This window comes from Cibotium barometz, chromosome 23 (assembly GCF_041138505.1).
Source record: "Cibotium barometz isolate CiBa-2024 chromosome 23, ASM4113850v1, whole genome shotgun sequence".
In the NCBI taxonomy this organism is placed as follows: domain Eukaryota; kingdom Viridiplantae; phylum Streptophyta; class Polypodiopsida; order Cyatheales; family Cibotiaceae; genus Cibotium; species Cibotium barometz.
In genome coordinates this window covers 22,723,400-22,741,435 of record NC_141068.1, presented here as the reverse complement: position 1 = coordinate 22,741,435, position 18,036 = coordinate 22,723,400, and the positions used below count along the sequence as shown (strand labels likewise).

Genomic DNA, 18,036 nt, shown 5'->3' with positions numbered 1-18,036 from the left:
TAATTGCATGATGTTGTGATCTTGTTAGATGATTCTGTGTGCCCATCCGTGGACATAGGGCTCTATCCATTAAGACTCTATGCAGGAAAATTCATACAAGAGACTCTATGCATTAGAGTCTATGCATAAAGCTCAATGCATGAGCCTTATGCATTAAGCTCTATGCATGAGACTCTATGCATGGAGGTTTCATGCATTGATCTCTATACATTAAAACTTTATGCATAAGCTTTTTATGTAATGTATGCTCTATGTGAGCTATGTTTTTATGTGTTTATGTAATGTTTCTATGCATATAGATGTGGCCATCATAGCGTTCATCACCAACATACCAAAATCGGATATATGGAGGGGCATCTTCTAATGCCGCCTCCATACTCATAGATGACCTAGATTTGCAATGTATTCTAGAGGCACAGGCGGCTTGGAACCCCACCTGAACTCTAGGTACGGAGCCGAGCAATTGAGTCGCTCGCTATTATGTCCTTCCTACTATGTGCCTAGCATGTCAGCTGTCCCATAGTAACCCCTATACCTCTTGACCGCTTCACTCGACTCGCTCTCCTATTTTACTCCTACATTTACCCCTCCCCCATCACACCCCGTTCTCTTTATTCCTTACCTCAACACTTCGCCCACATCCATGCTTCCCACCACCTTCCCTACTCCTATCACTTCTACTTTACTTAGAATGAACAAATGTGTGCCAGATACAAAAGATAAGTACATACCCCAAAATGAGTAGATATGATGGTGTACATTCGACGCAAGGGGGGAAAAGCCTCCTAGTGAGGGAAAAAGCACCTTGACGCTCCTAAGTGTGTACACACGCATCACTACCATATAATGCTACAGTCGATACTCAAGGTTCGAGTGTGAGAAAAGTAGCTCAAAGAAAAAAACTATCTTGGAATTTAGTCACATTAAAGGAAAAGTATGATGTAAAAAGTGGTCAATACTCAAGATCAAGTGTGAGAATAGTACCTATAGAAGGCACGTGGAACAAAGAAAAACACTACCTTGGCATTTACTCACATCAAGTAAAAAGTAACTGTATTTTCACATGTATAATGTAAAAAGTGGTGATCAAGTGTGAGAATTGTACCTAGAGAAGATAAGTGGGAGAAAGGAAAACACTAGCTTCACCTTTAGTCATCGAGGAAAAACAATTGTATTCCACATGTATGGATGTAAAAAGTGGTTTATACTCAAGATCGAGTGTGAGAATAGTATCTCAAGAAAAAACAAGTGAGACAAAGAAAAAAACTATCTTGGGATTCACTTATCAAAGAAAAAAGCCACATATTTGACGTAGATCTCAATGATTTGAACCAATGCTATTAAAAAAGTTCTTTTCAACCCTTAAAATTAAAGGTTATTATTGCTTGGCTTAACGGAGATTTCAACTTGAAAATCACTAGAAATCATATAAATGCCAGGATTTGCAATTAAAATGTACAAATTTCATGGCTTAGAATTAAAGGCAACGTCAAATTTGAAATTTTGAATTACACTATAAACTGGGTTATGTGAGCACTAATTTGAACATGGCTTAAAGGTGAAGCGTAAGGCCATCTTTGAATCTTTCCATAGCCAAGTTCAAAAACTTAGCCAAAGACGGACTCCCGAGGAGGCGCCACATATATAACACGCGGCACAGAATAAAGCTTTGAGGAGCTATCATGGTTATAACTTCCAAAAATAGTTTAGGATGCTCTATAATTAATAAGTAAGCTTCTACACTGTGGAGATCGTATGAGCTGCTTTATAAAGGTTTATAATATATAGATCTCATGAGCTATTTATTATGGTTGTACGTTTTAAATTAATGGTTGTACATTTTAAATTATTAATTGAAGACAATATTAGATAATTTGGGAAAAATCTCATACTTTGGGAATTACCTTTTCAACATAGTTTTGGCCATATCTTGAGCATATTAACTCCAAATTTGTCGGACATTATAGACTTAGATCCTACTCTTCAAGATCTTTCCAATGATATGTCCCATGATGGGGTTTTGACAAAAGCTTGGATAGGTTCACCATGATTCCATTTTTCAAATGGGAATGGGATTTTTCCCAAATTATCTAATATGGTTTTATTGCATGATGTTGTGATCTTGTTAGATGATTCTGTGTGCCCATCCGTGGACTCGGAGTAGGACTAGATGGAACTATTTGCGATTACATCCTCATTTAGGAACTCAAGCTGATATTGTTGGGGTAGATCCGTAACACGTATGAGATTAAAGGTTATTTAATGAAAGCTTAAAGGTGTGAAGATCACTTTCTTTGCCACATGGTGGAGCATCAACAACAACAACAACGTCACTCTTAGCATAGGCTAGAAGGGGGACCGACATTGAAGTCATCCATCTTCCCTACACAAACAAATCAAAAAAAAAAAAACAAAGGAAGAATGGCAAATTCTATATTTGTTTTTTACACAAGACAAAAAGATATAACACAACCATGCCTAGCATTTGAATAATAAAACTTAGGCCTTTTATAATCTCGAGCCAAGGTCGCATGTTACAGGTTTTAGTGTTGGTAAAACAAACAGCCCAGATTTACGTGTAGTTTTAGGGTTAGAAGACATGAACAACTCCTATTTGTTGGAAATATCTGGATCGAGATGTAGAGGAGATATAGATACGGCTGTGATTACATCCTTGTATCTCGATTGAGATATATGAACAACTGAGACTTGCATGTATCAAACTCCCTCCTCAAAATGCTATACCCAAATCAAGCGATCCACAGTATTTCCTTAATTTTATCTCTTCTTGAGAAATTCGTCAGAGATCAAATCATTCATAGAAATGTGGGTGATTGTTTATGATTTTTATTTACTAAAAATGTTTACACTCTTGATATGATAATTATATGTATAAGTTTATACTTATATAACGCAATGTTCATATTCATAAGTTTATTATCATATAGGCACTACGTGTGGGTGGTTATACAATAAGGATCCTCGCTTGATACACCTTCCAAGTTGGCCAAGGAATTTTAACGTTGAGGTCTTCTAATGAAACATCACACCCTAGTAGTTGTATAGTTACACATAAGCTTTTTAAGTACATCATGGGGTTCATCGCTAACGGACGAAAATCGGATATATGGAGGGGCATCTTCTAATGCCGCCTCCATACTCATAGATGACCTAGATTTGCAATGTAATCTAGAGGCACATGCGGCTTGAAACCTCGCCTGAACTCCAGGTACAGAGCTGAGCAATTGAGTCACTCGGTATTATCTCCTTCCTACTATGTGCCTGACATGTCAGTTGTCCCATAGTAACCCCTATACCTCGTGACCGCTTCACTAGACTCGCTCTCCTATTTTACTCCTACCTTTACCCCTGCCCCATCAAACCCCGTTCTCTTTATTCCTTACCTCAACACTTTGCCCACATCCATGCTTCCCACCACCTTCCCTACTCCTATCACTTTTACTTTACTTAGAATGAACAAATGTGTGCCAGATACAAAAGATAAGTACATACCCCAAAATGAGTAGATATGATGGTGTACATATGACGCAAGGGGGAAAAAGCCTCCTAGGGAGGGAAAAAGTGCCCCTACGCTCCTAAGTGTGCACACACGTATCACTACCATATAATGCTACAGTCGATACTCAAGGTTCGAGTGTGAGAAAAGTAGCTCAAAGAAAAAAACTATCTTGGAATTTAGTCACATTAAAGGAAAAGTATGATGTAAAATGCGGTCAATACTCAAGGTCAAGTGTGAGAATAGTACCTATAGAAGGCATGTGGAACAAAGAAAAACACTACCTTGGCATTTACTCACATCAAGTAAAAAGTAACTATATTTCACATGTATAATGTAAAAAGTGGTGATCAAGTGTGAGAATTTTACCTAGAGAAGATAAGTGGGAGAAAGGAAAACACTAGCTTCGGCTTTAGTCATCGAGGAAAAAACAATTGTATTCCACATGTATGGATGTAAAAAGTGGCTTATACTCAAGATCGAGTGTGAGAATAGTATCCTAAGAAAAAACAAGTGAGACAAAGAAAAAAACTATCTTGGGATTCACTTATCGAAGAAAAAAGCCACATATTTGACGTAGATCTCAATGATTTGAACTTCAATGATATAAAAAAAAACTTGTCCAAAGCCTTTATTGCCTCTTTATTGGGCGCGTAGACCGTCGTGGACCATGCTGGGCACAGCTGATGCGAGCCAACAATGAACACTTACACAATTTACTTTTGGCACAGTGCTGTGGCTTTTGCTCCACAAAGCTGTATGGACTAGTTCCAAAAGCAGGGAAGTGGGTCAGAGTGATGGATTTTGTACAAGATGTAAACAGTCAGTTGAGGATATTCCCCACCTTTTCCTCAATTGCCCAACCAACTCCCCAATTTTAGCCCCTTTGTTCAGGACATTAGGATTTCCCACCTCTTGGAAACAACTGATATTAGGAGACTCAGTGTCTCTGATTTCTGAATATTGGAACAAGTGTAGGGCAGAATTTCTCTGGGTCATATGGTCCTTCTGAAATAATGTTCTATTTACTCCTGCTTTTCAGGCTCTCAGCTTGAAAGCCCTCTTTTCTGGATGTGTAGTGCAGGATTCTACTCTCAAGTTGGACAGGGTAAGAATTTACAGGTGGCGCATTGGGGTGATTAAAGATGCAGTGAAGTTTTACAGTGAACAAGACAGTGACTCCCATCAGGCATTGGAAGAGGATGGAACAATGAACACCACACACGAATGGTTACAGGAGCTTGCTGATGACATACATGACCTAGCAAGGAGATTTGAAAAAGCTCATGAATTTGTGGCCAAGCTACAGGCGAAAATTGACAATTTGTAAAGCATTATGTTAGCTTGGTCAGTCTGTGTAAAAGGTCCTGATGCTTACTTCTTTTGTCTAAAGAGTCCTGATGTATATGAATACCCACCTAGCTTATCACCTTTCCCTTGGGTGATCTGATGTATTTTTTGGCTTTCTAATTAATTCACTGCGTATTTCGTTTTTTTTTTTTTTTAACGACGCTTGTGCTTCGGTGGACTGTACTGGCACAACTGCGATTACTTGCCCAAATGGCTACTACAACGGATCTCCCGACGAAACGAAGGCTTGCGCTTATGGCTCTACCGATTACAACCTCTACTTGTGCCAGTAGTAGTAGGTCGGACTCCGGAGGAGCGGCTGCATATATAACACGCGGCGCAGAATAAAGCTTTGAGGAGCTATCATGGTTATAACTTCCAAAAATAGTTTAAGATGCTCTATAATAAGTAAGCTCCTACACTATGAAGATCGTATGAGCTGCTTTATAAAGGTTTATAATATATAGATCTTATGAGCTATTTATTATGGTTGTACGTTTTAAATTAATAATTGCATGATGTGATCTTGTTAGATGATTCTGTGTGCCCATCCGTGGACTCGGAGTAGGACTAGATGGAACTATTTGCGATTACATCCTCATTTAGGAACTCAAGCTGATGTTGGTGGGGTAGATTCGTAACACGTATGAGATTAAATGAAAGCTTAAAGGTGTGAAGATCACTTTCTTTGCCACATGAAGGAGCATCAACAACAACAACAACGTCACTCTTAGCATAGGCTAGAAGGGAGATCAACATTGAAGTCATCCATCTTCCCTACACGAACAAATCAAAAAAATAAAAAACAAAGGAAGAATGGCAAATTCTATATTTGTTTTTTGCACAAGACAAAAAGATATAACACAACCATGCCTAGCATTTGAATAATAAAACTTAGGCCTTTTATCATCTTGAGCCGAGGTCACATATTATAGGTTTTAGTGTTGGTAAAACAAACAGCCAAGATTTACGTGTAGTTTTAGGGTTAGAAGACATGAACAACTCCTATTTGTTGGAAATATCTGGATCGAGATGTAGAGGAGATATAGATACGGCTCTGATTACATCCTTGTATCTCGATTGAGATATATGAACAACTGAGACATCCATGTATCAAACTCCCTCCTCTAAATGCTATACCCAAATCAAGCGATCCACAGTATTTCCTTAATTTTATCTCTTCTTGACAAATTCGTCAGAGATCAAATCATTCATAGAAATGTGGGTGACTGTTTATGATTTTTATTTACTAAAAATGTTTACACTCTTGATATGATAATTATATATATAAGTTTATACTTATATAACGTAATGTTCATATTCATAAGTTTATTATCATATAGGCACTACGTGTGGGTGGTTGTACAATAAGGATCCTCACTTGATACACCTTCCAAGTTGGCCAAGGAATTTTAACGTTGAGGTCTTCTAATGAAACATCACACCCTAGTAGTTGTATAGTTAAACATAATATGGTTTGATAAAAAATCAAAAATTTAAAACATTTGTGTCATAAATGTAGTTATGGCTTGTCCCATATTTTATGTGTCACAAATATATTTATGGCCTAATCCCAATTTAAAAGAGGTAGACAATATGATCTTTAAATGTTAATAAATTTCTTATTTTGACTATAATTCCATCCCCACTTTGTATGCTAGAAAAGCATTGAATGGTGGTGATCGTAACTTGGTTTATTGAGCAAGTTTTTGCATATAATTTCTTTTTATAATTAATTATTATATGTTTTGAAGGTATGCAAAAGAGTAGTTTTTCTGTACATTACATATTTTTCTTGATTAAACCACAAAAAACAAAAAATTATGAGGACACTACGGCTATATGTTCAAATTTCATTTTTAGGGATTAGATTTTATAAGATCTCTATTGGAAATTCACTTCAAAGTCTTAGAGCAGTTGAATATAATTGGTAAATTAATTTTATTCTTTAAATTAAGCAATAATTTTATGTGAGATAGGAGTGCTAAAACATGGTGAATCTATGAAAAACGATTTGGTTTAATTTGAGTAAGAAAAGTTATATTTTCATCCATTCTATCTGAGAATAGCTCTACTTGAATTTTTTTTATATGAAAATGGCTTTAGTTGAGTAGTTTCTTCCCTTCTAAGCCTAAACCTAACCCTAACTAGGCTTGGTAACCTAGCTTAGGTAATATACCAAGTCTAGGTGGAGACCCCTAAGGTGGTCATCCATGTGCGCATATGTGTGACATCACCTACACATTGGCATGCGTTCCACCTCAATGAGCCATCTCAATGTACCACTTCATTATGCCACCTCATTAGGAATGACATAGCATGCCATCTCACTATGCCACCTCATTTGATGCCATGTCACATGCATTAACACATCATCGAGGAGGAAGAGTTGCCACCTCACTCTAATTGCTACATCATTGGTCCATGACATCAAAAAATCCACCATATGGACATACCACATTATCCTTGATTTGGTGCCACATTTCATAGACATATATGCCATGTCAGCAATGTGCATTGCCATGTCATCATCACTCCATATGCATGGGTGCATTCATTATAGTTTCACATGCATATAAAATAAATATAGCTAATTTATAGATAATCCATACATATGAATGCAAAATACACCTACTACAACGGATCTCCCAGCAAAACTTAGACTTGTTCTTATGGCTCTATCGATTATAACCTCTACTTGTGCTAGTACCCTCTATGCAAGTGTTCACGGCCACGTCGGCCACGTACTAGATGCAGAATATTAACAGCAATACTACAATTGCTAGAACCACATGAAATGTGTTTTTTGGATGGAGATCTACCTAATGAATATGCATATCAACATATCCTCGCATAAAGCACTCGAGCTAAATAAACAAGTTGTAATTTACAAACGGCCAGGTATGGTCATAAAGGAAAGGCCTAGCCATGATCTAATGTTCTTTCTAAAATGCCACAATAACAATACAATAAACTCAATGGTATTATATATCTTTATGATAAAGCACCCAATGTCTACTTTTGCCATTAATTAATCAAGATGTGTAAAAAAGAAATTTAGTGGACCTTAGGTTTTTTAAGGTATAGGATCTTTGACACAAAAGATTTGGTATATTATTTTGCTATTAATTCATCAAGATGTTTAAAAAATAATTTGGTGGACCTTAGGTTTTTTAACGTTTTAGACATTGACACACAAGATTTGGTAAATGCATGTCATGATGCTCGTATTACATATCTTTCAATTTGATTTGGAAGAAAAACTCTATAAATTATTTGTAGCCAAGAGAAGCAGCTGGACACAACAATAAGGTCCATTATCACATCTTAAGGCGCCCTTCGTGGTGGTCAGCAAAGGGGCGTTGTAATATGCAATTTGATAATTTTGATTCGAAGCTATGTCAGGCCTAGTTTCAGCTCTGCAAGTTTTTCACAAGCACTCTATGAAAGTGTCAATGTTGATTATATATGTCCAATTTCTAGTTATTGAGTTGCAGCATAAATTTGGTTACAGGATAATTTGTCACAAAATTTTAGATTTACAAGTCATTTGTAACAAAGTGTTCTTAGGATGCACATGCACATGGGATGGACCTAGGCACCTGGGCTTAGGGTCATTTACATGTGGGATTAGGGCACATGGGCCTTGGGACTATAAAAGGCATGTGCTCTAGGAATATTGTACCTTTTGAACCTTTTAATAATGATCAATACACAAGCCACTTACTCTCTCTTCTCTCTAAACCTAGGCTAATCATCCTAATCTAGTCTAATCCAAGGTTAATTAAGATAAATCCAAGTTAATCTAGATGCTACTTTCTTTTATTGAATCCATGTTAATCTAGATGCTACTTTCTTTCGTTGGTATTTTGTAACAAAGTGTTCTTAGGATGCACATGCACATGGGATGGACCTAGGCACATGGGCTTAGGGTCATTTACATGTGGGATTAGGACACATGGACCTTGGGTCTATAAAAGGTATGTGCTCTAAGAGTATTGTATCTTTTGAACCTTTTGATAATCATCAATATAAGAGTCACTTACTCTCTCTAAACCTAAGCTAATCATCCTAATCTAAGCTAATCCAAGACCAATTAAGCTATATCCAATTTATCTAGATGGTGCTTTATTTCATCAAATTTATGTTAATCTAGACGCTACTTTCTTTCATTGGTATCAGAGCTCTTGGCTTAGGTAGTAATTAGTGATAATCATTTTCAAAGTTGATTTTAATACAATTTTTGGATTTGCTAATTTCTTGTTTTGACAGTATTATAAATTTTTTGTTAATCATTTTTGAATTTATATTGGTAACTATTTTCATAACCCTAATCCACTGTACAGTTTGATTTCTTGATCTTCTTGATCTTCTTGATCTTGATTTTCTTGAAATTTTCTTGATTTTTGAAATTAAGGTTTGCATAGATTTTAGTAACCAATATTGCTTGATTTTCTTGCATTATCTTACTTAGAGAGCTTACAATTTCAAATATCAATCCTTAAAGCCCTTACTTCTTCAAGATCAAATGCTAGATTACCAAATCTTTGAGTTCTTGGAGAAAAATTACAAGAAGAAGATTGTTGTGTAGAAAATCAAGGTTATTGTATAAAGTTTTCAGATTACCGTGCAAAATATTCAGATTGGTGTGCAAAGTTCTCATAGTAATGTTGTAGAGTTGTAGAGTATTGTGCTAAGTAGAGATTCCTTGCAATTTTAAGGGCATCGACAGTGACGATCGGAGCGGTCGGAGGGCATCGGCGACGACGGTCGGAGTGGTTGAAGCATTAGAGGTGATGGTGGGAAGCTCTTGGTGGAGTGTGGAGGATCCGGCTTCCCATCCACATCTCCCTCAAAATCCCTCCTCCTCTGCTCCCCTTCCCACCTTCACAAGACCTCCTCCTATCAAGGTATGTACCATATCCTTATCTTCTTTGTTTTCTTTAATTTTTTATTTTTTGAAAGTTCACTAATCTAGGATTTGAGACTTACCTTTTGTTACTTGCTTCTCTTTCATCTTTTGTTGCTTACTTCTCTTGTATGATTTCATACTCTCTTGCTTACTCTCTTGCTTACTCTCTTGTATGATTTCATACTCTCTTGCTTACTCTCTTGTATGCTTGTATGCTCTCTTAAATGCTTAAATAGTTATATTAGTAGTTTCTTATAAATAGAAACTTAGCTTATCTTAATGCTTTTTGTGTCTAGGTTTAGGGTTTCTTGTCCAAAGAAGATCAACCGCTAGCCCTTCTTATAAGCATAACAGGTAAGCCCCTACACCTTGCTCTCTTGTATGCCTGTTTTCTCTCTTAAATGCTTACTAATTATATTAATAGTTTTTTATAAATAAAAACTTTGCTTATCTTAATTCTTCTTGTGGCTAAGTTTAGGGTTTCTTCTTCAAGAAAGATCAACTATGTAGTACAAGCCACAAGAATAAGAGGTAATCCCGTTGACCTTGATCTTTGTTATTTTTGCACCTTCGGATGTTGGAAATTATTTTTCTTGCATATGTTTTGCCTCTAGACCTTATGCATGCATCAGACTTTATGCATGAGACTTTGTGCATGAGCCTTATGTATTACTCTCTATGCATGAGGCTTATGTATGAGCCTTATGTATTAAGGTCTATGCATGAGGCTTCATACATGAGACTCTATGCATAAAGCATAATGCATAAGGATCTATGCATGAGGCTTCATGCATGAGACTCTATGCATGAGCTTTGTGCAGCATAAGGCTCTATGCATGAGACGTCATGCTGCAGAAGCTCTATGCATGAGCTTAATGTAGATGTCTCTATGCATGAGACTCTATGCAAAATGCTTAATGCATAAGGCTTTATGCGTAAAGCATTATGCATAAAACTTTATGCATAAGCTTTATGCATGACCTTATGCATAAAGCTTAATGCATAAATAAAAACTTTGCTTATCTTAATACTTTTTGTAGCTAGATTTAGGGTTTCTTCTCCAAAGAAGATCAACTGCAAACAAGCCTTCTCACAAGCATAAGAGGTAAGCCCCTTCACCTTGCTCTTTGTTTTTGCACCTTCGATCATTTTTCTTATATATGTTTCACCTCTAAGCCTTATTCATGCATGAGGCTCTATGCATGAGACTCTATGCATAAGCTCTATGCATAAAGCTCAATCCATAAGCCTAATGAATTAAGGATCTATGCATGAGCTCTATACATGAGGCTCTATGAATGAGGATTCATACATGATATCTATGCATAAAGCTCAATGCATAAGCCTTATGCATTAAGGCTCTATGCACAAGGCTTTATGCACGACTCAAGAGGCTCTGTGCATGAGGATCTATGCATTGAGGCTTTATGTATAGGGCTCTATCCATTAAGACTCTATGCAGGAAAATTCATCTAAGAGACTCTATGCATTAGAGTCTATGCATAAAGCTCAATGCATGAGCCTTATGCATTAAGCTCTATGCATGGGACTCTATGCATTGAGGTTTCATGCATTAATCTCTATACATTAAAACTTTATGCATAAGCTTTTTATGTAATGTATGCTCTATGTGAGCTATGTTTTTATGTGTTTATGTAATGTTTCTATGCATATAGATGTGGCCATCATAGCGTTCATCGCCAACGGACCAAAATTGGATATATGGAGGGGCGTCTTATAATGCCGCCTCCATACTCATAGATGACCTAGATTTGCAATGTATTCTAGAGGCACAGGCGGCTTGGAACCCCACCTGAACTCTAGGTACGGAGCCGAGCAATTGAGTCGCTCGGTATTATGTCCTTCCTACTATGTGCTTGGCATGTCAGTTGTCCCATAGTAACCCCTATACCTCTTGACCGCTTCACTCGACTCGCTCTCCTATTTTACTCCTACATTTACCCCTCTCCCATCACACCCCGTTTTCTTTATTCCTTACCTGAACACTTCGCCCACATCCATGCTTCCCACCACCTTTTCTACTCCTATCACTTCTAGTTTACTTAGAATGAACAAATGTGTGCCAGATACAAAAGATAAGTACATACCCCAAAATGAGTAGATATGATGGTGTACATACGATGCAAGGGAGAAAAAGCCTCCTAGTGAGGGAAAAAGTGCCTCGATGCTCCTAAGTGTGTACACACGCATCACTACCATATAATGCTACAGTCGATACTCAAGGTTCGAGTGTGAGAAAAGTAGCTCAAAGAAAAAAACTATCTTGGAATTTAGTCACATTAAAGGAAAAGTATGATGTAAAAAGCGGTCAATACTCAAGATGAAGTGTGAGAATAGTACCTACAGAAGGCACGTGGAACAAAGAAAAACACTACCTTGGCATTTACTCACATCAAGTAAAAAGTAACTGTATTTCACATGTATAATGTAAAAAGTGGTGATCAAGTGTGAGAATTGTACCTAGAGAAGATAAGTGGGAGAAAGGAAAACGCTAGCTTCGCCTTTAGTTATCGAGGAAAAAACAATTGTATTCCACATGTATGGATGTAAAAAGTGGTTTATACTCAAGATCGAGTGTGAGAATAGTATCCTCAGAAAAAACAAGTGAGACAAAGAAAAAAACTACGTGGGATTCACTTATCGAAGAAAAAAGCCACATATTTGACGTAGATCTCAATGATTTGAACTTCAATGATATAAAAAAAAGTTCTTTTTAACCCTTAAAATTAAAGGTCTTTAATGCTTGGCTTAACGAAGATTTCTGGGGACAGCTGAAAAGGTGATGGCCGTGCGAGCCAACAGTGAACACTTACACAATTTACTTTTGGCACAGTGCGCGTGCCAAAAGTGAACACTGCAAGGAGGTTCTGCTATTGGGCGCACAGTTGAAAAGGTGATGGCCAAGTTGCATCAAGGTGTATAAATAGCGGGGACGTGTGCCTCTCCTCCTCCTCCTCCTCCTCTACATTGTGTTGTTCTTCTGTCGCTTCAATTAGTAGTAGTTGGTGGTGGTGGTGGTGGTAGTGTGTGTGTGTGTGTGAGAGAGAGAGAGTGAGAGAGATTGAACAATAATATCATGGGTATCAAAATGGGAATATCATCCGTATTGCTGCTCATTCTTGTTGGAGCCTCGGGTAAGTACTAAGGCGCGTCAATTTAATTAAACGCTAGTAGGCGGAAAGGCCTACTTAGTTTTTTTTTGTATTTTTAAACATGAAATGATATGCATCATGCAGGAGGGTGGGTTCTGGTGAATGCAACGACGATCTATGTCCACAATCAGTGCAGGTCTTAGTCAAACAGGTTTTAGTGTTGGTAAAACAAACAGCCCAGATTTACGTGTAGTTTTACAGTTAGAAGACATGAGCAGCTCCCATTTATTGGAAATATCTGGATCGAGATGTAGAGGAGATATAGATACGGCTGTGATTACATCCTTGTATCTCGATTGAGATAATGCTACAGTCGATACTCAAGGTTCGAGTGTGAGAAAAGTAGCTCAAAGAAAAAAACTATCTTGGAATTTAGTCACATTAAAGGAAAAGTATGATGTAAAAAGCGGTCAATACTCAAGATCAAGTGTGAGAATAGTACCTAGATAGAAGGCACGTGGAACAAAGAAAAACACTACCTTGGCATTTACTCACATCAAGTAAAAAGTAACTGTATTTCACATGTATAATGTAAAAAGTTGTGATCAAGTGTGAGAATTGTACCTAGAGAAGATAAGTGGGAGAAAGGAAAACACTAGCTTCGCCTTTAGTCATCGAGAAAAAAATAATTGTATTCCACATGTATGGATGTAAAAAGTGGTTTATACTCAAGATCGAGTGTGAGAATAGTATCTTAAGAAAAAACAAGTGAGACAAAGAAAAAAACTATCTTGGAATTCACTTATCGAAGAAAAAAGCCACATATTTGACGTAGATCTCAATGATTTGCACTTCAATGATATAAAAAAAAAGTTCTTTTTAACCCTTAAAATTAAAGGTCATTAATGCTTGGCTTAACAAAGATTTCAACTTGAAAATCACTAGAAATCATATAAATGCTAGGATTTGCAATTAAAATGTACAAATTTCGTGGCTTAAAATTAAAGGCAAATTTTTGAATTATACTATAAACTCGGTTATGTGAGCACTAATTTGAACATGGCTTAAAGGTGAAGCGTAAGGCCATCTAATTTATAATCTCGAGCTGAGGTCGCATGTTACAGGTTTTAGTGTTGGTAAAACAAACAGCCCAGATTTACGTGTAGTTTTACGGTTAGAAGACATGAGCAGCTCCCATTTATTGGAAATATCTGGATCGAGATGTAGAGGAGATATAGATACGGCTGTGTGATTACATCCTTGTATCTCGATTGAGATAATGCTACAGTCGATACTCAAGGTTCGAGTGTGAGAAAAGTAGCTCAAAGAAAAAAACTATCTTGGAATTTAGTCACATTAAAGGAAAAGTATGATGTAAAAAGCGGTCAATACTCAAGATGAAGTGTGAGAATAGTACCTAGATAGAAGGCACGTGGAACAAAGAAAAACACTACCTTGGCATTTACTCACATCAAGTAAAAAGTAACTGTATTTCACATGTATAATGTAAAAAGTGGTGATCAAGTGTGAGAATTGTACCTAGAGAAGATAAGTGGGAGAAAGGAAAACGCTAGCTTCGCCTTTAGTCATCGAGGAAAAAACAATTGTATTCCACATGTATGGATGTAAAAAGTGGTTTATACTCAAGATCGAGTGTGAGAATAGTATCCTAAGAAAAAACAAGTGAGACAAAGAAAAAAACTATCTTGGGATTCACTTATCGAAGAAAAAAGCCACATATTTGACGTAGATCTCAATGATTTGCACTTCAATGATATAAAAAAAAAGTTCTTTTTAACCCTTAAAATTAAAGGTCTTTAATGCTTGGCTTAACCAAGATTTCAACTTGAAAATCACTAGAAATCATATAAATGCTAGGATTTGCAATTAAAATGTACAAATTTCATGGCTTAAAATTAAAGGCAACGTCAAATTCGAAATTTTGAATTATACTATAAACTCGGTTATGTGAGCACTAATTTGAACATGGCTTAAAGGTGAAGCGTAAGGCCATCTAATTTGACCAAGTTTGAAAACTTAGCCAAAGCCTTTATTGCCTCTTTATTGGGCGCGTAGACCGTCGTGGACCGTGCTGGGCACAGCTGAAAAGGTGATGGCCGTGCGAGCCAACAGTGAACACTTACACAATTTACTTTTGGCACAGTGCGCGTGCCAAAAGTGAACACTGCAAGGAGGTTCTGCTATTGGGCGCACAGTTGAAAAGGTGATGGCCAAGTTGCATCAAGGTGTATAAATAGCGGGGACGTGTGCCTCTCCTCCTCCTCCTCCTCCTCTACATTGTGTTGTTCTTCTGTCGCTTCAATTAGTAGTAGTTGGTGGTGGTGGTGGTGGTAGTGTGTGTGTGTGTGTGAGAGAGAGAGAGTGAGAGAGATTGAACAATAATATCAAAATGGGAATATCATCCGTATTGCTGCTCATTCTTGTTGGAGCCTCGGGTAAGTACTAAGGCGCGTCAATTTAATTAAACGCTAGTAGGCGGAAAGGCCTACTTAGTTTTTTTTTTGTATTTTTAAACATGAAATGATATGCATCATGCAGGAGGGTGGGTTCTGGTGAATGCAACGACGATCTATGTCCACAATCAGTGCAGCTCAACTGTGTGCGCCAAGTATTGGGTACCCAACAACGGAGTCGGTGGGGCGTGCTCGCAGCTAGCGCCAGGGCAGACCTGGACTGTAGCTGCATCGCCGAGCTGGTCAGCTGGGACGGTTTGGGCTATTGTAGGGGGCTGCGGGGGCCAAGCATGCAACACTGGTCCACCGTCCGGCGTCTCGCAGTTCGAGATCACGGTGGACGGTGGCAACCGCCTGGACTACTATGATATCTCCGTCTTGGCAGGCTTCAATGTGGCTCTCAAAGTGGTTCCTACAAACGGCGCTTGTGCTTCGGTGGACTGTACTGGCACAACTGCGAGTACTTGCCCAAATGGCTACTACAACGGATCTCCCGACGAAACGAAGGCTTGCGCTTATGGCTCTACCGATTACAACCTCTACTTGTGCCAGTAGTAGTAGGCCGGACTCCGGAGGAGCGGCTGCATATATAACACGCGGCGCAGAATAAAGCTTTGAGGAGCTATCATGGTTATAACTTCCAAAAATAGTTTAAGATGCCCTATAATAAGTAAGCTCCTACACTATGAAGATCGTATGAGCTGCTTTATAATATATAGATCTTATGAGCTATTTATTATGGTTGTACGTTTTAAATTAATAATTGCATGATGTGATCTTGTTAGATGATTCTGTGTGCCCATCCGTGGACTCGGAGTAGGACTAGATGGAACTATTTGCGATTACATCCTCATTTAGGAACTCAAGCTGATGTTGGTGGGGTAGATTCGTAACACGTATGAGATTAAATGAAAGCTTAAAGGTGTGAAGATCACTTTCTTTGCCACATGAAGGAGCATCAACAACAACAACAATGTCACTCTTAGCATAGGCTAGAAGGGGGATCGACATTGAAGTCATCCATCTTCCCTACACGAACAAATCAAAAAAATAAAAAACAAAGGAAGAATGGCAAATTCTATATTTGTTTTTTGCACAAGACAAAAAGATATAACACAACCATGCCTAGCATTTGAATAATAAAACTTAGGCCTTTTATCATCTTGAGCCGAGGTCGCATATTATAGGTTTTAGTGTTTGTAAAACAAAGAGCCAAGATTTACGTGTAGTTTTAGGGTTAGAAGACATGAGCAGCTCCTATTTGTTGGAAATATCTGGATCGAGATGTAGAGGAGATATAGATACGGCTCTGATTACATCCTTGTATCTCGATTGAGATATATGAACAACTAAGACGTGCATGTATCAAACTCCCTCCTCAAAATGCTATACCCAAATCAAGGGATCCACAGTATTTCCTTAATTTTATCTCTTCTTGACAAATTCGTCAGAGATCAAATCATTCATAGAAATGTGGGTGACTGTTTATGATTTTTATTTACTAAAAATGTTTACACTCTTGATATGATAATTATATGTATAAGTTTATACTTATATAACGCAATGTTCATATTCATAAGTTTATTATCATATAGGCACTACGTGTGGGTGGTTGTACAATAAGGATCCTCACTTGATACACCTTCCAAGTTGGCCAAGGAATTTTAACGTTGAGGTCTTCTAATGAAACATCACACCCTAGTAGTTGTACAGTTAAACATAATATGGTTTGATAAAAAATCAAAAATTTAAAACATTTGTGTCATAAATGTAGTTATGGCTTGTCCCATATTTTATGTGTCATAAATTTATATTTATGGCCTGACCCAAATTTAAAAGAGGTAGACAATATGATCTTAAAATGCTAATAAATTTCTTGTTTTGACTACCATTCCATCCCCACTTTGCACGCTAGAAAAGCATTTAATGGTGGTGATCTTAACTTGGTTTATTGAGTAAGTTTTTGCATATAGTTTCTTTTTATAATTAATTATTATATGTTTCGAAGGTATGCAAAAGAGTAGTTTTTCTGTACATTACATATTTTTCTTGATTAAATGACAAATAGATAGATATATATGAGGTTACTGTGGCTATATGGTCAAAATTCATTTTTGGGGATTAGATTTTCGAAGATCTCTATTGGAAATTCACTTCAAAGTCTTAGAGCAGTTGAATATAATTGGTAAATTAATTTGATTCTTTAAAGTAAGCAATAATTTTATGTGAGATAGGAGTGCTAAAACATGGTGAATCTATGAAAAACCATTTGGTTTAATTTGAGTAAGAAAAGGTATATTTTCATCCATTCTATCTGAAAATAGCTCTGCTTGAATTATTTTTATATGAAAATGGCTTTAGTTGAGTAGTTTCTTCCCTTCCAATCCTAAACCTAACCCTAACTAGGCTTGGTAACCTAGCTTAGGTAATATACCAAGTCTAGGTGGAGACCCCTAAGGAGGTCATCCATGTGCGCACATGTGTGACATCACCTACACATTGGCATGCTTTCCACCTCAATGAGCCATCTCAACGTACCACTTCATTATGCCACCTCATTAGGAATGAGATAGCATGCCATCTCACTATGCCACCTCATTTGATGCCATGTCACATGCATTAACACATCATCGAGGAGGAAGAGTTGCCACCTCACTCTAATTGCTACAT

At 37.4% G+C, this 18,036-nt stretch overlaps 1 protein-coding gene across 3 annotated transcripts; it reads left to right on the top strand.

Moving 5' to 3' along the window:
• Positions 1–12,739: 12,739 nt before the first annotated feature.
• On the top strand, positions 12,740–16,153 carry LOC147625754 (thaumatin-like protein). Of its 3 annotated transcripts, none has more exons than XM_086817308.1 (2): positions 12,740–12,934; positions 15,452–16,153. In XM_086817308.1, exons 1-2 carry the CDS (start codon positions 12,877–12,879, stop codon positions 15,919–15,921), a joined length of 528 nt encoding a protein of 175 aa, XP_086673434.1. In that variant the 5' UTR covers positions 12,740–12,876; the 3' UTR covers positions 15,922–16,153. The 3 variants fall into 3 exon arrangements, 2 of the variants coding, with proteins under 2 accessions (XP_086673434.1, XP_086673435.1); XR_015268725.1 differs by lacking the exon at positions 15,452–16,153 and adding an exon at positions 13,037–13,088 and having other exon boundaries at positions 12,750–12,934; XM_086817309.1 differs by lacking the exon at positions 12,740–12,934 and adding an exon at positions 15,205–15,348.
• The last annotated feature ends 1,883 nt before the right edge of the window (positions 16,154–18,036 follow it).